Here is a 16,611-nt window from a genome sequence, read left to right as displayed (position 1 = left end):
GGCTTTGTCAGTTGGTTCATCTTCACATTCATTAGGTTGTAAACCTTTAAAGACAGAAACAAAGTTAATATCTGAAACAATGTATACATTTTAACAGCCTTTTTAAATGACAAACACAAATATTATTATATATAATTTCCTCATTTTCTGTAAGGTTTTAACAGTGAACAGAATTATAACATTTTTAACTTTGGATTATTGTATTGTATTTTATACTGTTAATTTTCCAAACTAAATGAAATGTTGTGCAAGAACCATTCAACACAACTCATTTAAATCAATGCTGCAATGTCACTTTTCTAATCTGCCATTTAGTTAAATAACTTAAACATAACGTTCATATTGAGCAGAGTTTCAAAGACTATGACAATAAATGAACATTTTACCGACCGTTGACGTCTTTGGACTGAATATATTGATGGACTTGGAGGGTCTTTCCTCTGACTGACTGAGCTTCTCTCAGTCCCTCTCAGGTGATCAAACTCAGTGATCAATACTGATCAGGGGTCAATCAGCCTGTTTCCTCCTACAGGTGCACTCTGGGAAGTCGAGTTCTAATCAATTTGGTATTATGTATGTATTTGGTGTAAATTGTGTGATTTAACAATACTGCATGATCATTTATTTGTCTAATAATTTACACCAAAGTTTTGGTTGTTTGTCCCAGTGGTTCCCAAACTTCTGCTGCGCCCTCGTTTGAAGAATGAAAAACTCTCAGGGCTCCCCAATCGCCACAAATTGTAAAAAAAATAAAAATGGGTAAAAAAGGTTTTAAATCTGAACTATTCTTCTTCAAATCTCATAATAACAAAACTATATTGTATATTAATTGTAATAAATTGTAATCACATTTTTAAAAATGGTAAAAAAGCAAATTTTTAAAAATAATTTAATTGTTGATTTTTAAACATTTTTCAAAAAACAAAAATTGACTCCAAATGCACACAACATGACAAGAATGCACAAAATAACAAAATAGACGCACAAAACAACTCCAAAAACACAGAAAAAGACCAAAAACAGTAAATCCAAAACAAAATGATTCAATTAATGTACAAGAATACAAGAAAAAAAAAATGCACAAAGTGACCTGAAAAATTTACAAAATGGCAATAAATTGCACAAAATGACTCAAAAAACACACATAATAACAGAAAAATGCACAATGATACAATACAAATACAGAAAATGACTCAAAAAAACATACAATACATTAGAAAACACAAAATGACAAAAATTACAGAAAGTGACTCCAAAACTCCATAACATGACAAGAATACATAGCATGACAAAATAAATGCATAAAATGAAAATAAAAATAAAAATTACCAAAAAACATAAAATTGATACAAAACAGATGCACAACTTCACTCAAATAATGTACAAAAATACAATAAAAACACACAAAATATCAGAAAAATGCACAATCATGCAACACAAATGCACAAAATGACTCCAAAAACATACATTACATTAGAAAACACAAAATTACAAAAAAAATACAGAAAATTACTCCAAAAACCCAAAACATGACAAAATAAATTCACAAAATGACAACAACAACAAAAAACACAGAAAATGACAACAACAACAAAAAACACCGAAAATGAACAAAAACATTAAAATGATACAAAACACACAAACAAAATGACTCAAATAATGCACAGAAATCCAATCAAATCCACAAAATAACTCCAAAAACAGTCAAAATGACAGAAATTTGCACAGTAATACAATGACTCCAAAAAATATTAATTACATAAGAAAACACAAAATGACAAAAATATACAAAAAGTGACTCCAAAAACATCCAGAGCAAGAAGAATAATATACAGTACATAAAATAAAAAATGGAAAAAATACAAAGTGACCAAGAAACACACAAACCCTTTTGTTGTTTCCTGTATTAATGCTCAGATTGGTCATTATTCTAAATACCGACCATGTGATGAATGTTTTCTGGTGCACTTTTTTAATCATGTAAAGTAAATTGAAATGCCTTTTATATAAAACATGCTATACAGATACATTTACCTCACCTTGGCTATAATTACAAACTATAAGCAGGAGTGTAGTTGTAGTCTACTAAATCCTCCATGGATTAGGTCAAATAAAGTAGAATGTGTTGAGTAAACCAGGACCAGAACTAAATTATATTTCCGTCAAAAGACAAAAAGACACACAGCTCCAGTTTGTTGTGCTGTAAATTGTTCTCCATGAAGCCAACACACCAGCGACCACCTGCCATGGTGATGTAAAAAGAATATCTATCAAGCTGAGCCACTTTCAGTTATTGCTCCATAGTCCAGTTCCAATGCTCAAGTAGCCACTCTGTGCTTTGTGCTGTGGACAGAGGTCAGTTCTGTCACCCAATAGTCCAGTAGCTCTGAGAGAGATGCTCTGTATTTTCCTAAACCTTTCAGACCCAGCTTATAGTTGCTCATCAATTTGAAGTATACTGCAGCACTTCTGTAGAATCAAATCACACTGGCCAGCCTTCATTTATAATGTCGGAGAGCTCTGACTCTCAGTAACTACTTTTCCTCTTTCAGAGTTTCTCAAAAAAAAAAAAAAAAAAACAGGACTGACTGCAGATAAGGGACATTCCCAAAGTCGAGCTACTGTTTTGGAAATACTCTGACCAAGTTGTATAGTCACTGCAATTTGTCAAACCCTTACTGTTGTCCACGTTTCCATTTCTGACGCTCAATCTGAAGGACAGCAGCTTCTCTTACTCCTCCATAGATTCCCTAATCCAGTGGTTCTCCACCTTTTCAGCCCCCAAATAAAGGTTCCAGAGACCGAGGACCCCCACTGTACCTGAAGGTGGTTGAACACAAACATGAACATTGAAGAACAGTCATGCGGCGACAGGGTCATCTATAAGGGGGAATAAAGGGGAGAGATTTTTAGGGTCCATCCATAAAGTCAGCAAAATGATGGTCCATTGTTCTATGAATCTGTGATAACCACATTTATTTATCTGAATAATATCCACTGTTATCCAGGAAGTTTAGTATTATTTGGGCCATAGTATATAGTCATCTTAAAGATGTTTTTAAGAAATAAAATGGGTTAAAAGTGACCAAAAATGGTGAAAAAGGTGATGAAATGGGATTTTTAAATTCACAGAAATAGGTTAAAAGTTGCAATTTAGTGACCAAAAACTGACAGTAAAAGTGGTAAAAAAAGGTAAATAATGGAAAAATTAGATTAAACTGGCAAATAATGGGCGTAACAAATCATAAATTTGGTTAAATTGTCATAAAAAAAAGCATGATAGATGGTAAAAAGAGGGTAAAAGTGACAATAATGGGTAAACATATGTTACATTATTTAAAAAAGTGGGGAAAAGAGTTTAAAAATGTGTAGAAAAGATATTGAAATTTGATGGAGAAGTTGCAGAAATGGTGAGTAACGTCACAAAAATTTGTTAAAATGAGAAAAAAAATCGAAAAAGTGATGAAAATAGGTTAAAATATGGAAAGTTTGGAGTAGTTACAGGAAAAGGGTAAAAATAAGGAAGTATGCGCTCAAATTGGTCAGAGAAGATTGTTAGTTTCTTGACCTCAAATGGCATCCTGACGTCATTAATATTGTAGTTAATTGTTGTATTGGTGGAGGAGGGACTTAGTATTTCATATATGCTGAATGTTTTTTGAGCTGCTGTAGTGATGTGTAAAAAAAAAAAAAAAAAAAAGCACATTACATATTCCCAATGTCAAAAAAAAAAAAAAACTGCATCTTTTATGGAGCTGTTCCCAAACACATGAGTAAATGAGGCAGTCGCTGCAGTGCAGTGCAGCTGGTGGGGCTTTGTGTTTCCTCTGTGCTTTGTAGGATTATACATGCTTCATGGCCTGATGTTATGCTAATGTGCTCTCAGTTTGTTCTCATACCTTTTTTCTTAAGTCACTCGTCAGGTAGTCCCACTAAACTTGATTCATATGAAATTGATTAAACCATATTTGCTGGAGGATGATCTAGGAAGCATCCAGATTAGAGGCTCATATCTCTGCTCGCTGTGCTGACACTTCGTCTCATTAACAATTAAGCACTGCACATTTTTAATGGCTTTGAGGTTGGCCCTCGCTGCACTTTCAAAACTTCCAGAGCAAATAGTGCCAGCAATTCCAAACTAGAGAGTAAACAATGGCAATAGGATCAATAAGGGACCATTGGCTTGATAATCTTTCACATGCACTCAGTCATTTCAGCAAACTCGCTCCACAAACAAAATGTAAGAATTTTAGCTTGCTGAATGAACTTTATGGATAGAATCATGTTACAATATCTAGGGCAGACATGGGCCACATGCAGCACTGCATCTTATTTTGTTTGGTCCTCAAAGTAAATGCACGAAAATATACAAAAAAAAAAAACAAAAAAAACAAACAACATGACAAGACAAGACAAAATTACAGAAAATTGCGCAAAATGACAAAATAAATGCACAAAATGACTCCCTAGACACAAAAAAAACACTGAGCTGAGTCAAAACACACACACAAAGTGGCTTTAATAACATGCAAAAAATGCATTAATAAATGCACAAAAAATCCACAAACAGAGAAAAGGACAGAAAAATGCACAAAATGCACAAAATTAGAAACACACTAAAATCATTCAAAACACACACAAAATGACTCAAATTATGTACAAAAATACAATAAATAAGTTCAAAATTACTTCAACAACAAACAAAATGACAAAAAAATGCACAAAATGATGACAGAATTTTAAAAAACTATGACAAAAACACACAAAATGATAATAAAAATCAGAAAATTACTACAAAAACATAGAAAAAGACCAGAAACACAGAAAATGACAGGAAAATGCACAAAATGACAAAATAAATGCAAAAAAGTGATTAAAACATGATTAAAAAAATCAATACAAAAAAAATATATAAAATGACTCCAAAAAACATACATTACATAAAACACAAAATGTTTGATGTAATTAGTGACACACCAAACATCCCAAAATCATGCCTACCAAAAATTCTTGATAGTGATTTTAAGATTTTTATGCTAATAAAATATATAGTTTACCAACCAAAAAAGATATCATCCACAAATAATGAATATAATGTACATAAACAACCTCCACACCACTCCATTAAAGATTATCATGAAAAATAAATGTTGTGTTTAAAGCTATTTTAAATAAATATTTGCTCTCCATTTAAAATGAGGGGTCAGATGTAATACATAACTCAGGGGTTAATTTATCTAAAAAATTAAGGTATTTGCTTTTTTTTTGCTTCCTAGATCTCTTCATTCACATGGTTTTTATTATTTTTCTAGAACATGATATTAAAAAGAAACCTGCTGTTTTCTGTCAAATTTAATATTTTCTCGGAATCTAATTTAGTATATTTATTCCTCGTAGTCTATTTCCCACTCCTGCTCACTGACATTTTGCTGTTGCCATCGTAGCTGCTGATTATTTGGAGAAATGCTTGGGTTTAAATGTGAAGTGGAGCTGAAGAGCTGGTGCTGGTGCTGGAGGCTGGTGCAGTGAAACCAGGCCCAGCGGTGAGGTAAAAGCAGCCAGTGGACGTAGATAATCCATGTTTCTATTAGCCTCCTTAGCACATTTCCAATGGGGCTCACAGTCTGGGCTGCATGGGAGGATGAGGAAGGATGTCTCATATTCGTTATCATCCGAGCCATGGCAATTTATGTGCTTTTTTTTTTTTTCCCCTAAGCGACAATACTGCTGCTGATTAAAGTACTTTCTGCATCAGGATGGACTGAATGTGAAGGTGTGGAGTTGATGAGGAGACCATGTTTGATTGTTCTCGAGGAAGCTTGAAATATTCTGTTAATCACAGCGAGGAGGAACAGTGTTTTAAAGCTTCTGATTTGTTCATTTTTCCCTTTGGTCATATATTGCTGCTTTATACTTGATTTAAAATTGACTCAGCTTCAGCTAGTGCTCAGTCTGTCAGCTATTCAAAGCAGGTTTTCGGGGGGTTTATCAGTGTAATAACAATAATAAAAATATATATAATAAATAAATAAATGTTATAAAATGATTTTATGATGAAAGAAAACACAAAACCAATATTGTTGCTTTCAAATTGATTTATCCCTGTCTTTGTTCTTCTCTTATAGGGATCAATTTTTCACTTTTATTCATTTATTTACTGCGTTCATGAAAATGCAAACCAACATATACAGTATTCCCCATGTACCGGTACATCAAAATTGATCACAGTCCAAATAAACATTTTCATGATTGGGAAGGAGCAGTAAAAATGAATAAACTCTTATATTTCTGACCCTTAACTTAATTAATACATAATCAATGACCCCCTCCAACCTTCCCCTATCATTCCACACAATTTTCCCGATTCTCTGATAACCCAAAAATCATTTCAGATAAACTAGGGCCAGGCCCGCGGAACGTCTCCGCACAAAATAGCATGTACCACGTTCCAGAGACTTCAGTCAAATCAAATTGTGCGACGTAAAATCTGAAAACTGAAAAATGTGTATAATATGTCTCCTTTAATGGGAATTGGCAAACAAAAAAAAAAGGGGGGGAGGGGGATGGGCCCCTCAGGCCCCTTATCAAATTGTGCGAGGCATTATTGTAATCTACGTTGAATTACCTTTGAAACGATATAGTACACGACTATGTTGCTATAAATTTGGAAATTACCGGAAAAAAGGGGCACCAACTGTCTCATCATATTCATTCATAGAGTGTTCATACTAAACAGCATTCCGGAGGAGTAGTCATTTGAAAAGCTCCCCGTCACACGTAAGGGGTAATGGGCCCCGTCTATATACTGGTATGTGCCAATGATTCGGTTCCACCAACCATCGTAATATTTGACTCGCAAATAAATGATAAATTGACTTTTGTTTTTTTTCTTTTCTTTTGGGCCCCAAATCGAAAATTGTGCCAGAACATCGATGCGTACACATCCATAGATTGCACCTAACAAATTTCAGCCCGATTTGTTCACATAACGGGAGTAGCGATTTTAACTACTGTACACAACAACAGAAATAACAACAATAACAAAGTGAGTGACGTATTGAGTACGGTAGGACGGCCTAAAAATGTACAAATCACACCACGAGTCAACTTTCTAAAGCATATTGGCTGTTTTTTTTTGTCTTTTTGTTTTTTTTTTTTACTTTTTGTTCTTTTTTTTAACTTTTTTTTAAAATTCTCAAATATTTGTATAAACCTTCAAATCATTATCTTGAGCATTCCACAACCTTACACCGACAACAGACAAGCACTTTACAACATTCATTTGTGCAATATTCCCTTTAGTATATACAATATATCTTACTTTTAACCATACAAAAATACACAAAATGACCAAAAAAAGCACACAAAAAAAACAAGAATATAGAAAAATAAAGTGGTAAAAAAAATACAAAGCTTTAGTGTATCTTCCTTTTTATGATATTCGTTCCTACCCATAATATCCATCCATCTTTATCCCTCCTATTAACCTCAAATGTTATGAACACATTTTACCCTGGGGTCAATCTGACCCCAGTGATATTCGCCTCCAGAAAATAATTTTCAGGAAATCATTGACCAAGTTTTTGTGTCAGGCACTTTGTGTATCTGTTGAATACATAAATAACCAATAACGATCAAACCTTGACCTGTTCTCTAGCGCCACCATCAAGCCAAACTTTTAAATTACAATTCATAGTTTCCATTTAAATCTTCTCACATTTACTGACAACATTAATGAGCACAAGAGTCTGAACAGTTATTGGTTGTGGTGATAATATGACCTTTCCTACAGCGCCACCATCAGGTCAAACTTTCAGGTTTAGGATTAGTGTATCCTGAAAATCTTTAATCCAAATCTTTTCTAATTTCGGGTGCACATTCATTACTCTCAAAGAATGTACTATATTAATTGATGTTGTGACCCCGCCCCCTTTCCTCTCATAAACATATTTATTTATAAAGTCTTTTGTCTCGGACACAATCTCCTCTACTTCACTTTCACTGTGAAAGCGCTGACAGATTTTACACAGCTAAAACAGCTTGGGGTCAAATTGACCACAGAGGAACACCAATGCGTGCAATATGTATCATGATAATGTTACGCTTAATCAATTGTACCAATCAAAGTAGGAAAAGTCATGAGATATGAAACAAAACAAAAAAAAAATGGTAAATGGACTTGATTTATACAGCGCTTTATCACCACACTGAAACAGTCTCAAAGAGCTTTACATATCAGCTCATTCACCCAATCACTCTCACATAGTCAGGTACTGGGATCGAACCTCCAACCTCTCAATCAGAAGACGACCCACTACCACCTGAGCCACGGTCAACAACTTTTTGGAATAATAAACATTGAATGGGGTCAAATTGACCCCAAGGATAATGGGAGGTTTAAATAGCTATTAATAATGGCCCTTTCAGTGGGTTTGCTCTGCAGCCACAGGTGTGGGTTGATATGCTTCCTCATACACTACATACTACCTCAATCTCCAGTATTTCATATTCTCCAACTTCAAACCCCTTTAGGGATTGTAAAAATTCATGCTGTCAATGCTAAAACAACAGAAGCTCCTAAAACACACAACTCCCACTATGTTCTCAACGCCTCTGTGAGGCAGGAAAGATGATCCCATTTGGGGCTCATTGGAGCAAATCAGAATTGTCAGCACTGTGGGTTTTTACCTTTTAAACAGGGAAGATGGATAGATAATCACCACATGCCATTCTGGGGGCCAATTGCACAGCTTTGTGTGAAATTGGAAAACCTGTTCTCTCAGAGCTCTAATGGATGTTCTGGTCATTAGTTATTTGAGAGTCTTCTCTGGCTGTAATCAAATGTGAAACATTGCGTTAAGCGCCCATAAAAGAACAGCTGCCTCTCTAAGTGACCTTCTGTTTAAGAGAAGCCAACTGTCAGCCGTGTGGCGTTTTGTGACAATTATTACGTGGATTTTCATAAAGAGCAGTGCTTATGTCTTCCTTTTTTTTGCAATGGTTGCATCTCCTTTAATGTCTTGCTCCTGGTTGTGTTTACTTTTCTGGCGATGTCAGGTGCCTATAGGCTGTGACGCTGATGGTAGAACTCAGACACATTATCCTACATGTTTGCTGTCTTAGCAATCCTGTGTAATCAAATCAAATCATATCAAATCAAACTTTGTTCATTTATCAAATACAATTCAAAGTGCTTTACATAATTAAAACATTACAAATGATTAAAAAAAATACCCCAAAAACATCACACAAACCCACACATACAGACATTATGTAAGGTGTATAATAAGGACAATGGCAAATCATACAGCTGTAAAAGTGTGCGTGCATTCAATCAAAAGAATAAACACCTTTTGTTTTAATTCAGGGGTGTCAAACTCATTTTAGTTCAGGTGTTAAATACATCGCAGTTTGATCTCAAGATTGTCACAGATTTTATGCAACATTTCAACATTATTTTACCCTAGTTTGCGTACATATACATAAAATACAAAACATATAAGAAATCAACAATATCCAAGCAATAAGTAACATATAACAATTCCAATGGCAATGGGACCAACGAGGGACCATTGGCCTGATCATCTTTCACATGCACACAGTCATTTCAGCAAAGTCTCTCCACAAAAATATTTTAAGAATTTTAAATTGTTGAATGAAGTTTGTGTAGGAATAATTTTTGTGTGGCCCCCAAAGCGGCCTGCACAATAAAAAATCAAAAAATACAAAAAACACACAAAATATCTCAAAAAACCCACGACATGATCAGAATGCACAATATGACAGAAAAATGTACAGAATGGTAAAATAATTGCAGAAAATGACTCTCTAAACACAGAAAAAGACCAAATACACTAAGCTCATTTAAAATGTGCAAAAACACAATAGAAAATGAACAAAAATGACTTCAGAACCACACATAATGACAGAAAAATGCTCAAAATGAATCCAAAAACACACTATAATGGTAGAATTATATGCACATTATAATTCTGAGTTCATAAGATGTCAAAACAGATACTTATACATATTTCTCCCTTCCTTGATGTTTCCCTAGTGTTTGCAAAACATGTCTTGTTCCCACAGAGATTCCCTTTTAGTGTCAGCACACTGATAATCTCATAACAAAGTGTGTCCTGAGCTGGGAAAAACATATTCCCTTCCCCTCTTCAGTGTGATTAGCCAATAGCAGCCTTTCTGATCATTTTGGTTTTTCCAGCCTATAGGAAATATGCGCTGTTACTGTGTGTAGCCACTTTTTCATTTCCCCCAACAAGACCTTTTCATCAGTATCCATTTTCCATCCCAGATAGTGTATGCTCCAAGACTTCCATAACAAAACAAAAAGGACCAAAAACAACACAAAATATATGACTCGAGTAGCATATAAAAAACAACACAAATGCACAAAAAGACTTCGAAAACACACAGAAAGACAGAAAAATGCATATATAATTGAAAGGTTAAAATACAAAGTGACCACAGACAGACAAAACCCTTTGTTGTTTCCTGTATTAATTCTCAAACATCCTAATATGATGCCTATCAATATCCAAGTAATAAGTGACAGATATCAGTCCCAAAAGGGTCTTCACTTTAAATTTCATAGATTTATTGACCAATTTCTACCTAATTAAAGAAAATGTCATGTAATAATTTTAGGAAAAGTCTTTTTCAACAGTTAAACATGAAAAATGACTGCAAACATGCAATATAAGCACCACAAAAACTGTGAGGAGCCACTGCAAATATTAAGTTTCATTTACACAATGTCATTTTTGTTTTCTCCTCCGGGCCGAATTAGATGCTCCAAAGGGCCGAACTTGGCCCCCGGGCCTTGAGTTTCTCACATATGTTTTAATTGAATAGAAATAAATATTTTGATGTCTCTTTTCTCTCCCCTTCACCAGGTGACCATCTGTCTCTTCAGAAAGCCCCGCCTCCACTTCCACCTGCTCCACCTCCGCACAAGCAGCATCCATCCATCACGTCCCTGAGCCGTAGCTCGCTGGCCAATCAGAGGTGCCCGAGTCCCCCGCCCGCAGCCGGCCTGGCGGCTGACTTGCAGAGTACAGCGGAATGCGTCCAGCTGCAGGACAGCTGGGTCCTGGGCAGCAATGTGGCCCTGGAGAGCAGGTAGGGGGCCCCAAGTGACTTGAACTCAACCGGATAATCCTAAACGAGACTGATTTCAATAGAGATGACAAAAATCAACAGGAAGAAGAAGAAAAATAAACAAACCAGGAGCTTTAATCGTCCTATTATCCTTGACCCCATTTATTGTTTATTAATCAAAAAATAATAGTTTACTTCTTTTTTTATGACTTTTCCTAATGTGATGGTTACAATTGATAAAGCATAACATTATCATGATTTTTTTTTAAATGCGTTGGACACGTATTGCACACATTGGTGTTCCTCTGGGGTCAATTTGACCCCAAGCTATATTAGCTGTATAAAAGGAGTCTATCTGTCTGCTCTTTCATAGTGAAAGTGACGTCGAGGAAATTGTGTCTGAGACAGAGGACTTTATAGTGATTAACCCAGAATATGTTACAAAAATGAGATAAAAATAAGTGAATAAATGTGTTTATGAGAGGAAAGGAGGGGGTCACTAATATCAACTAATCTGGTTAATTGTGTGAGAGTAATGAATGTGCACCACAGATTAGAACAGATTTGGATGAAAGATTTTCAAGATACACTAACTCCAAAACTGAAAATTTGACAACAATTTTCAGACAATCATTTTCTAGAGGCAAATGTCCCTGGGGTCAGAATGACCCCAAGGGTAAAATGTATTAGTAACATTTGAGTATAATAGGAGCGTTAAAGGGCAGTGTGAAATACTCTGTTTTTATCAGTGGCTCCTAAAGTAATTCATTTTCTACATTTGATATTTTCTAAAAGTAATAGAGGAATATGCATTACTAATTAAAAAAAAAATGGTGTCAACACTATCCCTATGAATTTATCTGCATACACATGCTGATTAGTGTAAATTATTGTTCAAATAGTGCAGCTTTGTTCAGAGAAATTATTCAGGCAGATATTAAGGTTGAACCCTTCGGCGATAGTCGTTAAGATAAAATTGACAAAGTAAGTCTTTCCTATCATCCAACTTTATGTGTGTAGATTTAAAAAAGGAAAAAAGAAAAAGAAAGAAGAAGAGTTAAATCAAACATTTAAGATAACATAACCAGAGTAATGTTTCAGGGGGCTTGCATGTTCTCTATCATCAGAAGATGTAGGTTTTCTTTTTATAGTTAAAAGATAGGGGCAGACATTATAAGTTTTTACTTCTTTCTGCTCCTTTTCATTCGTGTAAATGCTGTTGTTGCATTTTTTTTAATGAATGAAATAAATAATAAATAATTTAAAGTATAGGTTAATAGGAATATTAGTGACCAGTAGCTATTGTGATAGATTGTAGTTAACTGGCAGAGCAGCTTGCAATTTTAAAACCTCTTGGGTTTTTGCGCAAAATCCAGAAAGAAAAAAAAAATCAGGAAAACTTGGGGGCAGAAATAACTTTTTACACCTCGTTTATTATCCCACTTCTGTACATTTTTGCATTGAATCCTGGGCAAAAGGTGCAAAGATAGCTTCAGCATGTTACACACATGCATCCTCACGTTGTTGTCACATGTTACATTAAAATAGAATGTGATTGCCAGTTGTTGTTTTTTTTTTGCAAACAAATGTGACGAAATGTCCTTCCTGTGCTATTATTGTGCTTTATTTTTTCCAGTCTCTTGAAATATTTCCATTCATGTGTGTGAAAATAAGTGTTAAGGCGTAGCTTCTCAGTGGTGGTCTCATTGTCCTTCCCAATGACAAGAACATTCCACAGGTGGGGTGTTTAGGAAATGTGGTTGATTAAGGAATAGAAACACTTGACCTTGAAAGTTAGGTATTGTGGTTTTGTTAGAGTCTCTCAAATAATTCTTCATAAATATGAATATATTATGGATTCTCAGCTCATTTGAGCGCAGACATCGTAGTTAACAAAAAGAACATTCACTTGTTTTTAATATCCTATCCTTATCAGGGTGAAACTCATCATTCAATTGCAGGACTAACATATCGAATTGAGGAAGAACAAGCTAGAGATGTTAACCCACAACCTTCTAGCTTCTTGACGAGAAATAACGTTGTAGATTATTGCCTTGATGCTAAAGAGTCAGACACTCTGTGCCATTTACCATTGCTTGGTTTTTGGTTCTCTGGTTTCTTCCCGCAGCAACTTGGGAAACTCTCCAATAACTTTGAGACGTAGGCTATGTTCAAAATGGCAAACTTCGTACTATGCACTACAAACACAGAGTACATACTGTGAACTACTATAATTATGGATAGGAGGATTAGGGTGATGACCGTTCCCACTGAAGTATACTTAAAGAAAGTGAGAAAGTGACCAAGTAGAATATCAACATGTGCTCATTTGATCCATAAAACTTGCGGAAACACCTTTCATGACGACATTTCGAAGATATCTGGAGACATCCGCGTTTTTCTCACGTACTCAGGCTTTCAATGCTATCTAATGTGAACGTACTACATACTATTTTTGACGTCAAACTTAGTATCAGTAGTGTTAGTATGCAATTTCAAACACAACCTTGGAGTCCAGCCTTGAGCCTCGAGTCATACTAAATAGTAGTTCCAATCCGATTGAAAAGGTTCTCACAATCTGATAAAACGATTTGTGGCAGTTTTGAACTGAAAAGTAATCAGAAATCAACTAGTAAGTTGATTAATTTAAAATCCAAAGTGGTTACTTTTGTGAACATTTTGGCATTTAAAAAGAAATTGGCATGAATTTATCTGATGTATCTTGATTAATATACTGGTACTAGCCAAAACATCTGATGCATAACAAGCAGGTGTGGCATGGCTTCATAGGGATAAGGTTTTACAGTCATTTCCATCTTTCATCTTTGGGTAAATTGGTTGCTGAATATGCGATTATGCAGACACAGTAAGGAAAGGAAGGCTTGATTAAAGTGTGTGAATATCAAAGAGCTAAGGTAAAATCAGTGAGTCTTTAACTTAACGACAAACTTGGTAATAGAACTGTGTTACATCTCCATTTCCAGTGCAGTTTACCATTTTTTTTTGTTTCATTAGAACCCTTGCCAAGTTTTTTTTCTCCTGAAACATCACTTAACATCTTTCTTAATCAGTGAGCTCAAGATACCACGGCTAATGACGCGCGGCGTATTGCGTTCTGACTCAGGAATGTCCTTCACTAGATGATTGCATCCCAGCCGCATTTTTCTCAGGAACACTGTCTCCTCTCTGGAACTGTGGAGAGTGTCAACTTTTAGGTATTGTGCATGAGGGCCATGAAGTAACAACCTCCCATGATGTGCCTGGATCACTCAGGATGTGGTGGTGGTGACAGTCTCACTTTCCCAGGTAGACGATGTGATGGAATACCAACCGCCCAATGACCTTGAGCTGTCTTAGCGGTATCGACGAAACAATATGTGCACACCTATCATCAGCCGAGACATAAATCACTATCCCTGCAGTGGACTCTAAATCAAGTGCTTGTCAATGGGTGGGAACCAAGGGCTGCTGCCAACCAATGGGGCCAAAAAGGGAAGCCATGGTTCAGCACGTAATTACAGATGTCAGGAAAACTACCAGTGTAGGAAATGTAAACAGAGGCTCCAAGTATTCATTAGGATGTCTCAGGTTTTCTGGGGGGTTTAGTTTTACCCACACATATTGTAGGTGCCCTGCAACCAGGGTTGGGGTCAATTACATTTTTTATTTTCGTTTTCAATTATCCATGTTCAATTAGAATTCAATTATGATTACGATTACCAAATATATTATTATTACAATTGCATTCTCAATGACTAAATTTCAATTATAAATTGACTATCTTTAATTCATATAGTGTTGTGATGATTTTATGTGTTTTTTTTTTTTTTTTTCATCTTTACATTTATATTTTAGTGCATTGATGTAAAAGCCCAACTCGGGACAAGAGATTTAGCAATAGCTCTAAATCTTTGTACAAAACATCAGTATGATCACAGTATTGTTACTTTGTAAAATTGTAATAATATTCTTTACTCAATTACAATTCAATTATGATTACAATGGCGACAGTTTTTTTTTTTAAATGACAATAATGATTATAATTATGCCAAAATTGTAATTAAATATCAATTACGCGATCACAGTTCTGCACCTGTAACTAGATGTGAAAGTAATTAATTACATGTACAACTTTTTGAGTATGTTCCTAAATCAATAATTTTACTACTACTTAATTATGTTTTAAAAGAAGTAAAGTACAGTAATACATTACATTTCTACACCAAACCGTTTGTAAATGATAGTTTTTTGTGATTTTTTTTTTTTAAATTTTCATTTCATGGACTCATAAACTTTTTCCTAAACTGTCAATCTGAGGTCAGGTTATGAAAGCACATTGAACTTAATCCATATGTTCTCAGTCGTACCATTTCTGATCAATGTCCAGCCACTTTCTATGGTTCTGATTGTTGTTTCTACTTATTATATTTTTACCCACATGGCACAGTTGGGCTGGCACTGTTTTGGAGTTCATACATTTTGCTATATTTAGAACCTGAGAATTGTTTTAATGAATTGGTGTTATTTTATTTGATAAATAATTGTACATTTTGTACATTTTATTTAAAACAGATGCCTTTTTGGAATCAGTTACAATGTTCAATTACAATTCAATTACATTTTTTTAATCCTTTGAAAGTCAATCACAATCATGTTCTCCATTTCTATAGTTAAATTACAATTAATCACAACCCTATCTATTGGTTTCCTTGTTAGACTTTATAATCAATTCAAATTCAAATATAGGTTTTAATTTTTTTGGTGCGGATGTCTGAGCCTTTTTTTTGTGTCAATATACACATAGATTTCAATTTTATTTGTTTATTTTTTAAATGTTCAAATGTGGGAAAGCTTGATATGAAACATATTTAATAACTGTTAACTACATATGTGTAGAACTGTACAGAGAACTGTAACATGGCTCCCCAGTTTTGTGCTAAATTGTCATTGGCAGTTTTTAGTGAATTTCCATGGTAATTACAATTACAAAGTCAATTATCTAAACTCAGTTACACTTTAGTTATGATTAAGACAGCAAAGGATTTTTTTTTTACATTAAAATTGCATTTATAATTACACCATAATTGTAATTAATTATCAATTATGCGGTTACAATTAAAATTGACCCCAACCCTGCTATTTAATTTAGCTACTTTTTACTTGTACTTGAGTACAATTTCAATCAAGTAACCATACTTCTAATTGAGTAGAATATATCAGTACTCTTTACACCTTCGCCTATGACACATTTTTCTTTAATCAAATGCAGCAAGTGCATGTGTGGACACTACAAGGCAGTTTGTTAAAAAAGGGTTCCATATAAATCACAGTGGTTTGATCGCGGTTCATATATTTCCTTTGGCATAATGACCTCCTTGAAAATAAACCTCTCATTTGACAGCATTATCTTACTCCTGCAGCAATTAGCCATTTGAGTGATTATGTAAGTGTGCGTGTGCGTGCACGTGCACCTCCCATCACGCCTCTGTTTTTCAG

General features: G+C 34.7%; 1 protein-coding gene across 7 annotated transcripts in view; it reads left to right on the top strand.

The window, feature by feature from the left end:
• LOC114470578 (teneurin-3) overlaps positions 1 to 16,611 on the top strand; it is a 293,284-nt gene that overhangs the window by 145,420 nt on the left and 131,253 nt on the right. For all 7 annotated transcript variants that reach the window (XM_028458826.1, XM_028458831.1, XM_028458830.1 and 4 more), the window contains one exon: positions 10,911 to 11,136. In XM_028458826.1, coding sequence (XP_028314627.1) covers positions 10,911 to 11,136 — 226 coding nt within the window. The remainder of the gene's footprint in view (positions 1 to 10,910; positions 11,137 to 16,611) is intronic.

The sequence above is a fragment of the Gouania willdenowi genome, chromosome 10, assembly GCF_900634775.1.
Source record: "Gouania willdenowi chromosome 10, fGouWil2.1, whole genome shotgun sequence".
NCBI classification, from domain to species: domain Eukaryota; kingdom Metazoa; phylum Chordata; class Actinopteri; order Blenniiformes; family Gobiesocidae; genus Gouania; species Gouania willdenowi.
This window is presented reverse-complemented; position numbering and strand designations above follow the sequence as displayed.